The 17,096-nt window shown below is 40.5% G+C and overlaps 1 protein-coding gene across 1 annotated transcript; it reads left to right on the forward strand.

The window, feature by feature from the left end:
• The first annotated feature begins 493 nt into the window (after nucleotides 1-493).
• On the forward strand, nucleotides 494-16,856 carry TSPAN13 (tetraspanin 13). The gene is made up of 6 exons (XM_063152503.1): nucleotides 494-602; nucleotides 12,023-12,190; nucleotides 13,224-13,304; nucleotides 14,137-14,250; nucleotides 14,573-14,683; nucleotides 15,852-16,856. Exons 1-6 carry the CDS (start codon nucleotides 540-542, stop codon nucleotides 15,924-15,926), a joined length of 612 nt encoding a protein of 203 aa, XP_063008573.1. The 5' UTR covers nucleotides 494-539; the 3' UTR covers nucleotides 15,927-16,856.
• The last annotated feature ends 240 nt before the right edge of the window (nucleotides 16,857-17,096 follow it).

Raw genomic sequence — 17,096 nt, forward strand, 5'->3', positions numbered from 1 at the left:
TGAGGGGACAGGACGGGGCCGCGGCGGCTCCGGCGGGCGGGGGCCAGGCCCGAGCCCCTGCCGTCACAGCAGCGGTAAACGGGGAACGGGGACCGGGGCTGGTGTCGTCACAGCCACGGGGAACGGGGACTGTGGCTGCTGTCGTCAGAGCAACCGGGACCGGGGCTGGTGTCGTCACAACAAGGGGCAACAGGGATAGGGGAGCGGGACGCGTGTAGTCACATCACGGGCTACGAGAGCAGGGGACCGGGGCTGGTATCCTCACAGCAGCGGGGACAGGGGACCGGGGCTGGTGTCGTCACGGGAACGGGGCCCAGGGACGGAGCAACGGGCCCCGCCCGTGCGGCGCGAGCCGCCGGATAGCGGGTGACGGCGCCGACGTCACAGGCCTCATTTGCATACATTTACCTTTGCGCCCCGCGGCGGCCAATCAGCGGGCGCCGCTCACCTGCTGCGGCCGCACCCGCGCGCGGCCGGGGGCGGGGCCGCGGCCTCCTGGCGGAGCGGCGGCCGCGCGGGGCGGCGGTGGCGGCGGAGCGATGGCGTGCGGGGGCTTCGCCTGCTCCAAGAACTGCCTGTGCGCCCTCAACCTGCTCTACACGGTGCGTGCCCGCCGCGCTGCGCTCGGGGCCCGCCCGCCGCCGCGGGCTCTGCCTCGTCCCGCTGCTCCCGCCGCCAGCTCGGCTGGGCTGGGATAGGGAGGGGAGGTGGCGCGGCGGGGCTCGCTGCGCTTCTGCCGGCGGGATGTGGCCGCAGGGGCCGGGGGGGTCCGCGCTGCGGCCGCTGGGCGGTCGCGGCTTCCGGCTCGGGAGGATGGCGAGGGAGGGATGAGGAGGTGACAGCAGCGGTTAGGCCGGGCTTTGTCACCGCGCGGACGTGGCTGCTCGGGATCAAAATCCAGCGAGGCCCGGGAGCGCTGCCTGCCCGGGGCGGCGGCGGCGGCGGCTGGCTCGTCTGCTGCGGGGAGCGGCCCCGGGGCCCGGCCCGCCGGTGCTGCCCTTTTTGTCCGGCTGCAAAGGGCGCTGCACCAATCCAGGCGTGAAGCAGGGAGGGTTTGTTCTGTTGTTGCTCAGCCAAGCATCAGCGCTCAAAGGAGTGCAGTCGGGTCAGTGATGAGGCCCCGGCACCCCGGTGTTCCTGGGATAAACCAGGGAGTCACCAAGTCGGGCTGCCTGCGGTGCGGGGAAGATACGTGAGGAGGGGGAGAAGTGGGATGTTAAAGTGAAATAAATGACTTTGCTGGGGAGGTGCAGGCAGGTGCCTGGTTCTGTTCCAGAGTGTTGGAGGGCCTGTTTTAAACAGAGAAGAAAAAATCTCCAATTGTGGTGTAGCTACAGGATTTTTTTTTCCTCGATATCTATTTTTAAAGGGCTCAGAAATAACACGAAACGGGAGTAAGGGTAATGGCTTCCTCTCACAGAACATCTGGAGAGGTAGACTGTCCTCTAATGTTTCAAGTTTAACAACTGAGCTTGGGAGTGACTTTGAGCAGACTGAAATTGGGGTCACCCAGTGCTTTTGGACAGTGTATCTGTGCTCTTCCAAAAGCAATGCCTGATCTGGGCTGAGAACAAGACTAGAGAACAAGCAGGTCACCACTGTTCATCAGAACAAACAGTACCTGCCAGTAACTGGACCTGATGAAGCGCAAAGGAATGTGCTGCATCCAGAGCTGGTTGATGTTCTTGGGTGTGCAAGGTGACCCAACCCCCCCTTTCCTCAGAAAAGAGCAGAAGAGAAACCTTTATGTAGGAAGAGGCTGCATAATTACTTGGCCTCCATCCTTGGAGGAGCTTTAGGAGTGAAATACGTCCCCGAAAAAGTCTGGAGCACGCTAAGGCAGCCCAGCCTACCCACTGGAAAAGTTAGCTTGGATCCCTGTGATGCCTCCTGTTGTTGGGCTACACTTAGAACAGAGGGGAGCAGATAGATGTTTGATATCTGTAGTTGAAGGTAAGTTTAATGGATGTAGAGTGTCACAATTGAACTAAGTTAGAATCATAAAATAGCTGAGGTTGAAGGGGTCCCCAGAAGATCATTGTGGTCAACGTTTCATGAGATTTTCCTGTGCCAGAAGGTGGTTTATGGGTGCATTATCCCATCCCAATTTTGCTTTTCAGCTAATGCAACACTTCTTTTGTTATTACTGCTATTATTCCTTGTGTGACAGAGGAGTGAGAGAAATCTGAATCATTCTCAGAGGGATGCACAAGTAATACTGTAATGTCATGAGGACAGCAGGTGTTTTTTCCTGATGACTGCATCATTAATTCTACAGTCATATAGCCATATATTAACCAGCTGTAATGAGTCTGATAGGTCTTTTGGGCATATCTGGCCATAGCAAGGGTGGGTTGAACTTTTGGACTTCTGTAGTTCTGTCTGTGGTACCTGTACAGTGTATTTACCCCTTTAATCTCTGCTGTGATGAATGCTTGAGTAGACTTTACTTTGTGGGTGTCACTTTGTCTTCTGCCACTTGACTTATACAAAACATCTGTTTTTGCTGAAGGGAAGGAATGACTTCTTTAAATCATAGTTACAAGAATGTCCAATTGCTATTGCTAGTGTTGTTTATTAATAAAACAAGTTACAAGACTTAATGCTTTTAAATTCCTAGTTGGGGAAATAACACTTAATGTGCTCACTTGGCCTGGTAGAGTTGTAAAGTGTGTGGGCTTCTCTGTTCCTTGGTTAGACAGAAACCTAAAATAAAGGGTTGAAGCAGCAACCCTTTGAATGATGGACTTATTTTTTCCCAGCTGGAAAAAAATAGAGAAGACAGCTAGAGCAATAACATAATGATTGTTTCTTTGAAATAGTATTGATTCACTAATAAATGGTGAGAAGGGAGTAGTGGTGGTAAGAAGGGATAGGTGACACTTCTTGGATGTTTTTGTAGCCAGCATTGATGTGTCTGTATGTCATGAATTAACCTTGAAAACTGTATATTGGAGGTTTCAATTTACATTCTGCCTTTCATTAAAACACTCTAGGTAAAATATTATATTGGAGTTTAACTTATTTTTAATTTTTTTAGTACTGCTTTTTTTTTTTGTTTTTTTTTGTTGTAGTAGTAGTACACCAAGAAAAATATATGTCCTGGCAGTAATAAATCAATTACTGGTTTAAGGCAAGAGACCAGAATTCCACTAACCAAACTGCTCACTTGATCTCCTTTCAGATGTTACTTTGCCAATGACTTTTGGTTCTTCTCCTGACTAAGTTAGGGTCCTTAGGCCCTGATTCTATTTTTCAATCTATTTTAGATGAGTAATTCTGGCATCTATGCTTAGTCTTGCTGACCTCAGTATGGTTCCTTATGGGTAGAGGAAGTGTAGGAAAAAATAATTGAGACTCTTTATTGTATCTGAGTACATGATGATGTATATTGTCAGAATAAAGACCTACATGGAAGAACTGAATACAAGAACCTTTAAAATACTAATTTTGGGTATCTGGCCTATTTAGTTTTTATTCAGTCAGTCATATTTACATTTCCCATCAAATGGCAGGTCTATACAAACTTTAAAGTGCCTGTTCACAGAATTAATCCTAATTCAGGGATATGTTTGTAGCTTAAAACTTAAGCTTCCAAGGAAGTCTTCAATGTTTGTGTTGAAGTGCAAACAGTGAATATCTTTGTTCGTATCTGATTTTTGGAGAGGAAAGGGAAGTTCCTAACTAGTGGTGAAAGGCTGAAGTGGTAGGTGAGCCACAAGATCAAATATTCAAATAAAAAAGCAGTACTTAGAGTTCATTTGGGTGTTGTGTGCTGGTTTTGTCACCCAAGCACGCACTTAGCTATTGCTGCAGCAGGAAACATGAAATGTTTGTTGGCAGTATGCAAGCATCTCACATTTTATGAGCAGGCTTTATGTTTTCTTACACTTAGCCATTTGATTTCAATTAAACCATACAGTACCTTTTCCATTAGAAGTGTGTATTTTTAGTAGCACAAAGCTTATTCAATAAAAGCATCCACATTTACTTGTAACACTAGAAAGTACCATATCAAAATAATTCACTTTTTGTATTATGTCATTCTCTGAACCTCTTTTTTAATTGCCTGTTAAGTGGTTTTTGCATCCATTTTCAAAGCATTGTGTTTTAAAGAGTTTTTGGGCTTGTTTGTTTTGTTTTTCCTATCACTGTCTCTTGTTCTCTGGGTGCTTTAATTATTGAAGTTGCATTTGGGCTTTCTGCCCTCTTTATCAAACTTGGTTTCCCTGTATTATGGAAATAGCAAAGATAAATATAGAAATTCTCAGATTTGGATAGTGTGTGTTTGGTATCATAGAATGATTTGGGTTGGAAGGGACCTTCAAAATCTTGATAGTCCAACCCATCTGCCATGGACAGGGACACCTACCACTAGACCAGGTTGTTCAAAGCCTCATCCAACATGGCCTTGAAGATTTTAAGAGGGTTTTTAATTACTAAGGTATTTTATAATAATGTTTGTCTTGCTTTCAGAGTTCCTGATGCAGAGAAATCAGGATCATCTTCCATGCAAATCTGTCTGCTTCATCTTTTTGCTGCATAGGGAAACTTAGTGTCCGAGGCAGGGTGAACATCTGGATTTTCCTCAGGAAAGGGAATGTGTCTTTGTGTTCTCTGATATTTCCTGACTGGTGTAGTGGCTACACAGAGCCAGCTACAAGCAGACGGGAGTTAGAGAAGCACAGTTCTTGCCTCAGATGGCAATTTCTTTCACATTTATTAGTGAACCTGCAGTCTCTGAGTGCAGCTCTGTTTTGATTTTCCTAAGTTTGTTTTCAGCTGTAGGATAAATAAGATAAAATACCCACTGCTTGCCCTGTCTGACGGGCTCTGGTCAGCATTTAGGTGTGCAGCATCCAGAGTTTGCCCCAGCAGCAGCCTGTTCTGTGCTGGTCTCCCTCACTGTCACGCCTGGATGCTCAGCAAATGGGACAGGTTGCCTTGGAGGCATTTCTGTTGATCCAAGAGCATTTTGAAGATGGCAGTATAAGCTGGGCTGTCTAGTCTTGACATGTAAGTAAAAGTGGTGCAGAAGTTGCCAGGTATTGGTCAAGGAAGCTAATGTTGGTCATGTCAGTCTTGTGGCCTCTTTGTTTTCACTGGCATTTTGGGAAGGTTTCTATGCTCACGCTTGAGAACACACAAGAACACAGCAATAGTACAGATATTTAAAGATGTTTTTCCAGGGCTTGGAAAGGCCCTGGGCTATGCTGTGTGTCAGTTTATAGCCAAAGTGACAGAGGTCTGTGGTGGTGGGTCAGAATCTAGACATGTGCTTGGTCCATAGACAGCCAGGAGAGAGTTTTGGTTTTCCATTGTCCTTTGCAGAGTGTGCAGTGGCATGAGGAGCTAAGAAGGCAGCCTGTCCTTAGGGAAAGAGGAGAATGACAGGGCACAGAGGAGGAGGGTATATGGAACACGGCGTGTTTTGGTACTGCTGGCCTTTTCAGCCATCCTGGTGGTGCAGGAGGGCTCTTTAAAACCAGCACAATTATTGTGAACCCCTTTGAGTGTCCTGCAGAAGCCTTGTAGCTTATATCATTAGCTGTGGGGTTTTGTACTCCTGGTTTTGTGTTGAAGGAGATATGATGGTGGGCTCACCAGGCTTTATGAAAACATTTTGTAACCTCTTAAACAATGAACAAACACACAAGTAAAAGTAAACATTTTAGAACATAATTGTTCCTGCTGCACAGCAGAAAGCTTCCATTTCCAAAGACCAGAGGGTGTTAAGCAGGGGTTAAATCTAACTGACATTTTAGTATGTAAATAGTTTTGTTACATGACCAATAAAGTGAATAACTCTTTACAAGGCCTGAAACTTAAAGAACAGGCTTTTGTGATAGGAGCCAGGAATGCTGCCTTTCACATAAATTGCTTGTTCCACACTATGTGTCTCAAGGCTGTTCAGTAATCAGACTGCTGATCACTCTTCATTTAAGTAAGTCTCATAAAGGTGGAGGATTTTGCTATCTGTTAGAAGTCCTTTGGAGATACCCAGAGCTTTCCTTTGCTCTCGGAAAAGCTGAAGTAGTACTATAAGGAAATAAAGTTGCTTACAGGTGGAGTAGCTTACAGCTATGAGAGAAACCAATTTATCTTCATTTTAACTTGCTAAAGGTTATGGTTACACCACTATGCACTGCCTGTTGTTTTAATGTGGTGTTTTTAAATTAAGTGCCAGGAATCAGAATTGTCTTCTAGATTCTCTGTGGCTGTGCAGAAATGGTTACCCAAGTAGAAGGGGAGAGTAGTAAAAGCCTCTAGCTTAAGTATATATGTCATTTGACATTTAAATTTTAAAGCACCCTTTAAAGTAGTAGAATATGAACTTGTATGTGGGGAGAGAGGTTAGGGAGGATGTATTTCATCATTTGTGTAATCTCTCTGGTTTTAGTTCCTGTTCCATATTCACTTTGACAGCTATTCTGTAAATATTTCCCTTGCTGATATGAGAATAAATGATATATAATCTCTTTACCTAGGAAGGGTGAGTCAGTAGTTTGTAAAATTTAAATTCTGAAATGTGGTTTTTACCATCTCCTGTTAGCACTGAGGTGGTAAGGAAGCAGGGGGAATACCAGCTTCTGCATATGACTTCCTTCCTAGCCAGCAGTCCAAGCTAGTTGAAATACCAAAAAGTTGCCAGTTAGTCAAGACAGCAGATTTGCTGATGGCTTGCTGTTGTAGGAAGGAGGAAGTGGTTTGAGCATTTGAATTGTTTCTCAGGGCATTGTATAGAGAAATAGTTTGTCAGTATCTTTGTTTCTTTTTTGTAACGCAGACTATAAAATTCCACATAAGTACAGGAGGGGCATTTGTGGAAAGAAATATGTTTTTTCCAGTACAGGAAGGAGGGAAATGAGCAGCTGTGTGCACGGGAGAACTTGGATTTAAAGAAGAGAGCAAATTTGGAGATTTGTTAGGGAAACTGTTATATTTGGAACAGCTCTGAAGTTGAAGTGTGTGTATGTATGTGTATTAAATAAAGGGAAGTTGCCTAAACTGGGGTCTGATCTCTTCCACTGATCTTGAACTTCAATCCTCCCTAAAGTTTTCCCTATGCAGATACTGACGTTGGAATAATGTTTTGTCTACTGACAATATGCTTGAATTTTTTTTCCATTTGTTTTACACCAAAGTAGAAATACTCTAATCTCACAGGGAAAACCACTGATCTTCACCTAGAATTTGTGCTACCTAAAGGTTTGTTCTGGTAAAGCATTTACTTAAATTTCAGAATTACTAGTTTAGATATTGAATTGTGCTAAGCCTATATTTGTGTGTGCCTTTAAGTAAGGTAGCTAGGGTTTGAACTGGTAGAGAAGATAGTCCTTGGTCAGTGCTAAATCCACCTCTTATCTATCTGTTAAAACTTTGGTTTTTTGGTTTGGAGAGAGTGGCATGGTCAAAGTGCTGGCTGTGGTGTGTGGCAGTGTTGGTTGGAAGGCATTTTTGGGGCTCACCAGTCCATGATCCTGATCAGGATTATGAGTAGCAGTACCTTGCTGTCTGTGGCTTAGCCTGTGGAGTCTTGGACACCCCTGAGATCATCCCCAGACCACCTTGCAGGTGTGTTTTCTCATGTCCACTGAACCTCCCAAGCTGTTACTTACGATACCCAGAAGAGTTTGCTTCCACGTTTATGTGATGTGCCTTCAGCTTTAGTTAGTATGTGATTAGCCCAGGCAGCCTCTGTCATACTAAAGAAAGCCAGCTCCATCCCCTCTTCTCACACCTCTCATTAGCAAGGCTCCATGCTATTTTACTGACTCCTGCCAGGTTCTCAAATTCCTTTTCTGCCTGGGGGACTTGAAATAGAACACAGTATTTGAGCTTCAGTCTCACCAGCATTGTGTTTCCTTTGATTGCACTCTTCTTGGTTTCCCTGTTTGCAGTGAGAGCTGACTCCTGGCTTGTGTTCAACCTGACAAACAATCTGATCTCTAGATCTGTCTCATTAAGGCTGTTGTTCAACTGGTCTGATCCCAGGCAACACTGGAGCACCCAGGAGCACAATTTTTTACTTTGCAAGGTTCCTGAGGTTGGCTTATTCCTCACGTTTTTCAGGGTATATCTGAGTTAAATCTCTTTTTGGAGAGTCAACCACTCCTCCTTGTTTAGTATCATCCCCATGTTCTCTGAAAATTAATTTTGTGTTATATTCAGGTTGTTGATGAAGATACTGTGTGATATTGGCTCCAGCCTTTGTGGTGGTGCTTACCTGCTGCTAGCAGCGTGCTGGGCCATCAATTGCTGCTCTTCAAGTTCAGCACTCTGGCCTGTGACTGTTCAGTCCTAACAAGTCATTTCTCCAGCCTTCCTGTGGGCAATTGGATTAGCCCTAATCACTAAAAACTGGTCTGTGATTTCAGATATTTCTGGTAAATACATCAAGCAGATATTTTAAGTGTTACTAACCAAAGCTTGCTTTGTCTAAGTAAATTCATATAGGTAAAATGACGTTTCACAGATAATTTAGTCTTCCAAGGATGGTACTGTTTACTTTGGGAGGCTTCTGCTGCTGTGAAATGTGATCTCAGTTAAATAAAATGTGACATTCAGAAGCTCCATAGAGAGTCCTTCCTCCTTCATTGAACAGAAATACTTGGCCTTTTTGCATGTAGGTAAAGCTTGTTGGTTTAGAATGTATGTGTTACTCATTTGAAGTGGTTAGGGTCACTGATTTTGTTTCAAGTACATCATACTATAAAGCAATAGCAGCTTCAATTTTAGATATGTTGCATTAAAATCCTTTCATCTCAAAACACTGGAATAAGCACTGTTGAGTGGTTATTTCTAGTGGCTAAACAGTATGTAGCACTGTGAGTGTTGTATAGTTTTACAGACTTTAAAATCTCTTTTCAAAGCAGCTATTTTTCCTTTTTGTAGTAGTATGCTTTTACTGTAGTTTTTTTACATTATGGCACTATAAAACTACATAGAGAAAGTTATTCCTCTCATTAAGATGGTCTGTGCCAAACCTGAATATAAAGGAACAACCATAATATCATCTTTTGGTAAACATGTGGAGGAGACAGAAACTTAATATTAAATCAATTTCTGGACTGTTTAGTAAATCTGTAGTCTCCATTTCAGTTTTGAAACAGTCAATTTTCCACAATTTCAAGTGGCAAGAAAGGAGTGGCTGCTAATGATTTTGATCCACATCAGATTTTGATGTGGATCAAAATCATTGATCTGCCTGACTGGAGACAGCATTTTCTTATAGCTTGTCAGCCAGAGCCCAGTAGCATGGATCTGTGATCACACTGAATTTCCAGGTGTTTTAAGGAATTGGACAATTCCTAACTTTGTCAAGGAAAATAGAGCCTTGGTATTATGGAGGTAACAGTTAAAAATGAGATTGATAGCTCTAAAACTTGAGCTCAATAATGGGTTTAAAATCCAGAGAGACTTCTTTTCCTCACTTGATCGAAAACCAGACCTTTTCTAGATTCAAAATGTGGCTATTTCTACCAGAAAAGCTTTTTGTGCCAGGGTGTCAGGACAGTTCTGGTGTCATGCAGATAATTTTATGCATGCATCATCAGAGTAATGTAAGATGAGATCAGTAATGGCATCAAGAAGCAACTGGTACCCTGCACTTCACAGACTGTGTTTATCCAGGAGATCTTAGAGGCACAGATTTTGTCTCTTGTTTTGATTTCAGTATTTTAAGAATGAGCTAATTTAATCTAATGCTTTTGGACCTGTTATGAACTGAGCAAAGAGCTGAGCAAACATGTATTTTGGTATCCGGGAGGCAGATTGGTGGAAGATTTGCCCTCAGACAGAAAAGTATCAGTGAAAACTATTAGGAACAAAGTTTCATCTGCTCTTCTTTGTGAAATGAGCTTTGTCATTGCTTGTGAGATTTGTTTTTTAAAGACCTATGTAGTGAAAGTGTGAGTTCAGTATTGAGGAGCTGATGCAGAGCATGGGATGTCAGACAGCACTTTTTGATTGGAAATTGGGCTGTGGGGTTTCTTTAGTTACTTGCTTCTGGTACTTACATGGAAGAATCAATCTTTCCAGTGGAATGAGACAGTGAAAAAAGTAAGTGGGCATAGATCAGAAAAGGTACATCTTGCAATAAACTGTTTGATTAGCCAGGCTAATTTTTAATATACTGGTATCAGGAAATTTATAGCCTTGTGCAGCATGGATTCAGAAAATTTGTCTGTGTAAGAGCCAAGGTGTTTTATTTTAGTTTTGTCTTCAGTCCTCTCTGTAATTTTGATTCATGACACCTTGGCCTGTTATTTTGGTTTTAAATAAATGTGGTAATTTAGGCTTTTTGTTTAAGACAAACAAAGACAAATGTGAAATCATGCTAAACTCTGCTGGTACTGAACAATTCCTTTGAATTTTATATTTTTTTTTTTATCTTTATGTGTTAAGAGAGAAGTGTAGGTATGACAAATACTCTGCTTTTGTTCTTGCAGGCTCTTGAATTTTTTGTATGGATTACTGGCTTTTGGTAAAAAGTTTTTTGAGATATATTCCTGTGTGAACACAAAAAAAAATTCCACCTGCTGTGTTTAGATCTTGATGAGCATCTCTAGTTGTTTTAGTAGCTTTCTTGATGTTATCTTAGATTTCCATGTTTCAAAAGCTGCATTACTTAGGTAGTTCTCTAAAATGTACTGAAATGGAAAAAAATATACAGATGTATTTGGCATTAATACCAACAAGAATTCCCAGATGTAGGGTAAGTATACTAAAGTGATAAGTTGGAAATTATCAAATTACCTTTTTTTTTTTTTTTTTAAATTCTTCCTGCCTCTGGGTAAGCAGTAAAATGTGCTTCATGAGAATGTGCCCTGTTTGAATGGAAATGGTGAGCAAGTGTAAGTGCTTGCTCTATACCTGTTGTTAAGCGAAGCCAAGTAGTTGAACTAGACTAAGTGCCTACTCTTTTATATTGTTGGTTTGGATTATTTTAAAATAGCTATAAAGCTGAGTATTTTTTGGTGAGATCAGAGTTTTGGAAAGGTAACACTTGCATGTGGAATTGGTGTCATTTAACAGAGAATGTAATGAGCAATGTTACACATAGGTCTGTTTCAAGCCAGAGAGTCTTGGGCATCTTGTGCCTTTGCACATCTGGATTGGCTTTGTCAGCTGCTTCCCTCCTGCTGGACTTCATTACAGATTTCTCTGCAGCTTTTCATGTTGGAATTTCTTTTTTCTTGGGGTTGTGTTTTTTTGGTGTGGAAACAGGAAAGGCTGGAGCTTCCTGCCCATATAAACAATAAATCTCTGTGAAGTAACTGGGACAGATTCCTGCCTGCCTTCCCTGAATACCTTGTTTAAAAGGAAGGAAACAGCATAAGTGTTTTGGGTATTAAAATAGGATTCACTTATTGGTAGAGCTATTTTCTTGAAAAAATATGCCGAGGAGACAGGATACCTTTATTGTTTTAGTACTGTATAAAGTCCTTGCAATTCAGATCTGAAATGTGTTTTTGTGACCATGTTAACTATTGCGTTACATTATCAAGTATGTAGAAACTTCTTTAATGAATTAATACAGCTGATTAGAGTAAGTTTTGGCAAAGTGCCCTTTTTTACACATTCAGAGCTCTATAGCTGTATATTCTGTTTTCTTTAAATATACTGCCACAGTTTCACAAAAGATCTGAAATTTTGGTTCTTACTCCACTCTGAATTAAAGCTGATGATTTTTAGCTTATTTGTCAGTTATGTTATGATCTACAGTTTAGTGTCTCTAGTCAGTCACTGATAGTACAACATGGCTTCATTTACAGGTGATTTGAGTTGTAACAGTTCCACATTGACAGTGTGGAAGAGTATGTATGCCTTAAAACATCTGGAACTGAAATTACTTATACAATTTTGCGGAGGATTGGTTTGTTTGGGATTGTGTTTCCTCTCTTCCCACTAGCAAGAAAAATTGTACCTTTTTAAAAACAACTTAAATGCAAAAAAATTACCTGTGTGTGGGAGCCTGTTTTAATATGCAGTCTAACTTTGTGTTTTCTCTTCCCTCCAGCTGGTGAGCCTGCTGCTGATTGGAATTGCAGCATGGGGAATTGGCTTTGGCCTCATCTCTAGTTTCAGAGTTGTTGGAGTGGTAATCGCAGTAGGAGTCTTCCTCTTCTTTATTGCCTTAGTTGGATTGATCGGTGCAGTGAAACATCATCAAGTATTGCTATTCTTTGTATCCTTCTGATGCACTGCAGTGTTTGATGGCAGCGTGGTTCGAGCTGTGTAAACAGAGTTCTGTGTCAGCTGAGACTGCTGGGGGAGGGCTTCAGAAACAGAACAGAAATTCGCGATCTTGCTTTGCTCAAGCTTAGACTTCCTTCCCATTTAACTTTATTTCAGTTTCCCTTTTTCCCTTCCATTGTTTGTGCTCTGAAGATAGAAGTATTCACATCTCTTTTTATAAATAAGGGTCTTTTAATTCTTTGAGAGCTTTTTATGGTATCTCACTTTGTCACAGGTGCCTCTTACTGTGTACTACATGGGGCTAAAGTAGGTGAACTATTAATGTTTAACTTTTGTGGTCTGTGAATAAGAACTGACCTCCACTTTACAAACAGCTCAATTGTGTGAAGTATTTGCCTCTGAACACAACAGCCACATTTTGAAAGTACTCCCTGATTTTCAAAACATGATCTTTTGTATCAAAGTTTATTCTTTTTGTTTTATGCCATCTTCAGATGCAGTAGTCCAAAAGTGTGTGAGGCTGTGTTCCAAGAGCAACTCTTATCTTTTTTTATTTTTAATCTACACTAAAGTTTTTTTTTGTAATTAATTACGGGACTTTGTCATTAAAAAAAGGCAACCTGAATATGCAATACCCCCAAAAATATCTTCTCTACTGCTTTATTTAAGTGAAGTATGATGAAATTACATGAGTCCCTAAAGTTGGAGCAGATGGCTGGAGATCTTGCTCTCAAGCTCCTTTTATTGACCTCTCTGCTCATGTTTTCTTCCTAGGCAAGAAATACCTTACAAGGAAATACCACCAATGTATAGTAGTAGCCAAAAGAGATAATACATGATGATTGGGTTTTGGGAACATTGTTTAGGTCATCTTTTCCACATGGAGTCAGAATTTGCTTCCACAGTTCTTTTGTTTTAGAGGACTTACTGTTACCTGGTGAAATAAGGAATACCATTAGGTGCATATGTTATAAAAGCAAAATTAATTTGCGAGTGTATCCTTAACTATTGATTGTTTCCAGTACATGATTATTCTTCTGCTAGTCTTTATTGTCCAGTTTTCTGTCTCCTGTGCCTGTTTGGCACTAAATGAGGAACAGCAGGTAAGAAAAGTTTCCTGCCTTCTCAGTTAATCCATAGCATAACACTATAAATATATATGTACACAGGCACATGTATTTGTATGTAGTGCTCCATAAAATGAGGAGAGCAAGCATATTTTAAAAAAATCAGCATTGTCCTATTTATTAAAGAGTCTACCTTGGTCAATGTTTGGCTCTGGTAGATAGAAAAGAATACATTTGGGTCCTAAAATTACTTTTTTTTTTATTTAATTTGTTTTTAAGCTTCCTTTCTAGGTTTATTGTCACAGGTGTAGCAGCATGATATCTTGATTATATCTTGTGCTCAGCAATTTCAGATAAACTGATGAAATCTTATCTGAAATATACAGTAATCAGGGTTGAATTGTTAGTGTGTAACTGGAAAAGTCATAACTACATTAAGCAGTTACATGTGAAAATAAAAGAGTCTTCTGTGTGGTATGGAGACCAGTTCTTAGTGCATAAGAGGTGGGTAAGGGCACAGTGACTAAACAATAGGTTTCTGCATGTGAGGGTGCTTTTTGTGTATAGCCTGGGCAGTCCCAGCTAGATTAGTCACATTTCCCTTTACTAGTGATCTTGTTGGGTTCAGCAAAAACAAAGGAAGGAAAGGAATTATACCCATGAATGTGCTGGTGTTAGGTGATGTTCTTTCTTTAGCTACACAGCCTCTTTGGACACTCCAGTTGTTTTTAATATATTTATATTCTCCTGTTAACCATCAAGATCTGAAGGCTTTAGTTAGGACATTATCAACTAGATTTTGTATGTGGGCTTGCAATGTAAAACAGTTAAAAAATGAATGTAATATGTATTTGCTTATGGCTTCTAGAGTGAACTTCTAGAGGTGGGATGGAGTAACACCAACAGCGCAAGAACAGATATCGAGAGAAATCTGAATTGTTGTGGATTCAGAGTTTTTTATCCCAATGAAACCTGCGCCGCTGTAAGTTCTTCAAGTGGGAAAACCCATAACTTATTCACACTGTGTTTGTTCAAAAATGTTTCCATAGTTACAGCAAGCAGCATTTTAACAGGTGTGTAACGTAGTTGTTACAGTGACACTAAGCTCTTAACTTACTGGAAAGACAGTTTCAGGGCACCCTGCAAAGTTTGTACTGTCATTTATTTATACGCTTGAGCTCTTGAAGTCTTTTAAAACTGCTGTAATTTTGTCCATGGGTAGCAGTCTCTTCTAGAACAAACTAGATGCTTTCAAACAACAGTGTCATCAGCAAGTGGAAAGCAATTCTCTCTATCTGTTGCAGGATTGTCTTAGAAATCTCCACTGTAGACCATGTGCACCAATAATGGAAGAATATGCTGGAATGGTGCTGAGATTTGTTGGTGGAATAGGACTCTTCTTCAGCTTCACAGAGGTGAGTGAGTGGTTGGAAAATTGAGTGCTTTTCCCCCACTTTTAATGCTTTGCTTTGTGAAACACATTTTTAGGGGGTTTATTACAGGAAACCTCAGTGCAGTCTCAGGAATTAGATAATTAATTAGGCCCAATTTTTCAAAGCTAGGCCTTGATGACAGACCTGTGTCTGTCAGAAGGAAGGCTTTTCTTGCAGCTTTGTTATTTAGACAACAAACCTCAGCATTAAAATGTGGTGCTGTAAAGTTCAAGCTTTTCAGAAACTTAGCTGTTCAAGTCTACCATTCTCCATCAGTATTAAAAGAGTGCTGTTGCTTTACCTTGTTCCCTTTTTTTCCCATCTGTTCCCCACTCTAGCACACGTTAGGTCTTTGAGGATTTTTTTTTGGTGCCACCTGTAGAGCAAAGATAGAGTTGCACAAGAGTGAACTGTATTTTAAACAGTAGGTTAAAATTAAGAAGGTCTTTTGGCTCTTTGCTGTAGTACCATGATGATGCATAATTTGCTTTATTGATTGGAGCATAAAAATCCTCAGAGTAGGCCTTTTCTAATCCCAGAGAAGAGCATGTGAAAATGCTCTTCCTGCTGCTTAGTGCACTTTTGAGAAGGTTTGTGAATAAGACAACAAGAAGAGAGATACAGCAACTTAAACAGTATCACACTGATCTCAGCCATCTCAGCTAAAAATGTGAAGGTGCTGGGGGGAATGACAGGATTTGAAAATGCACAAGAATAGCTGTATAGTTAGGTGGTAATGGTAAAATGTTCAGAGGGTTTTTTTATCATTATATTAAAAGCAGCTTTATGAGTATTTATGATTTGGGAAGGGGGAAGAATAATTTAACTTTTGTTATAAAAACAATGGGAAATTTTTTATTACATTGTGAATATGAATTTGGCTTTTGTTGTTCATAGTTTTGTGGGGTTTGTTTTGTTTTTCTCTCTGTTGCTAGGGTATGATTTTTCTTAGAGAGAGAGGATGCATTCTTTTTTCTAATTAAGAAAGATGGAGTGTGGTTGTACAATTTTAGCAACAGTAAAATATCCTAAACTTGTATCCTACACTGAAAATTCTTTGTCATGATTTTATGTTTAAAATAAATTTTGTAAAACTAGAAGATGAGACGGAAACTCTCTGCTTAATAATATCTTTGTTTTTTATTTTCAGATTCTGGGAGTTTGGCTGACTTACAGATACAGGAACCAAAAGGATCCCCGTGCAAACCCTAGTGCATTTATTTGATGAGTTTATAAAGGACTAAATCTTCTCTCTGCACCATCTACTTAAAAATACTGATTCTCCACAGTTTGGTATTTCTCCATAATAGGTATTCTACATGTACTCAAAATAAAACACAAGTCCTGTAAGAAATGTGTAGTTTTCATATTTAATTTCTACTATTTTTCTTCTAAGAATCTCTATCTTAAAGTAGATGGGTGCATTCAGTAGCTGGGCAGAGTTGAACTGCTGATTAAGACTTTGTTAATTGTTATGGTAAACTCTGTACAATGAGTTTTATAGCACTACTGGGTTATCTGCTGTAAAAAAACCCCTAGAGGTATTTTCTGCTGTATTCATTGATTACAGAAATTCACATGAATTCTCATTAAAATGATAAAAATTTACGGTGGATGGTTGGGTATGATTTACTTAGGTTTTAGGATGTACTCTAGTAAACTTTTTTGTCTCCCACTTTCCTGTTAAGGTAAAAATTATAGCTAGAGATGTTATTTTCTATAGTGCACAAAAGTGTATGTTAATGACTACTGTAGTCTTCACCCCTCCCCTTTCCTGATTGTTTTGGTTTTCTGGTAGCTTTAGAATTTTGTTGAGAATAAAAACAATGTTAATGAATATTGTCATTATGAGAACAATGACTGAAGAAAAGCAGGAGAATGTAATCTGCAGCTGATTAACTTGAAACTTTTTTCCCTTGACAATGAATGAGGTTTGGTATTTGCACAATCAATGTCTGTCATCTCTGATATAAGAAACTTGATGTCTGGAAAGTTGTTGTACAGCAATTTTTTTAGACGGTGTTAAGTCATTGTTGTAATAACTCAGCAGTGTTCTATAGTTCTGTGTCATCCAGATAACAGTCTTGATTTCATGAGAGATTGAATGACATGTAAAAAAAAAAACAAGAAAGAAAAATGGCAACAAAACCAAAAATGCTTTCCAGTAGTTTCTTTTCTGAAAACAAAGAATTCAAGTTAGAATGGTATGTTACTCATGTAGAAAGTGTTGTCTGAGCTGAAGGGAAGCGTGGTCCCTCTTGCTGCCTGTGAAAGACGTGGTGCATCAGCTGAAACAGCAGACATCTAAACACCCTAGGTGCATAATGTCCCATTTGTTTCTAACCACACTGAATTGCACATCTGCACTGCACCTTTTCTTCATTCATTCTTCACT

Source organism: Melospiza melodia, chromosome 1, assembly GCF_035770615.1.
Source record: "Melospiza melodia melodia isolate bMelMel2 chromosome 1, bMelMel2.pri, whole genome shotgun sequence".
NCBI lineage: Eukaryota > Metazoa > Chordata > Aves > Passeriformes > Passerellidae > Melospiza > Melospiza melodia.

What these genes read in the sequence shown, in the direction of transcription:
- TSPAN13 (XM_063152503.1), top strand. Translation starts at nt 540, where the DNA reads ATGGCGTGCGGGGGCTTCGCCTGCTCCAAGAACTGCCTGTGCGCCCTC. An exon ending in CCCTCAACCTGCTCTACACG is followed by an intron (nt 603 to 12,022) that starts GTGCGTGCCCGC and finishes TCTTCCCTCCAG; the next exon opens with CTGGTGAGCCTGCTGCTGAT. An exon ending in TCTTCTTCAGCTTCACAGAG is followed by an intron (nt 14,684 to 15,851) that starts GTGAGTGAGTGG and finishes TTTTATTTTCAG; the next exon opens with ATTCTGGGAGTTTGGCTGAC.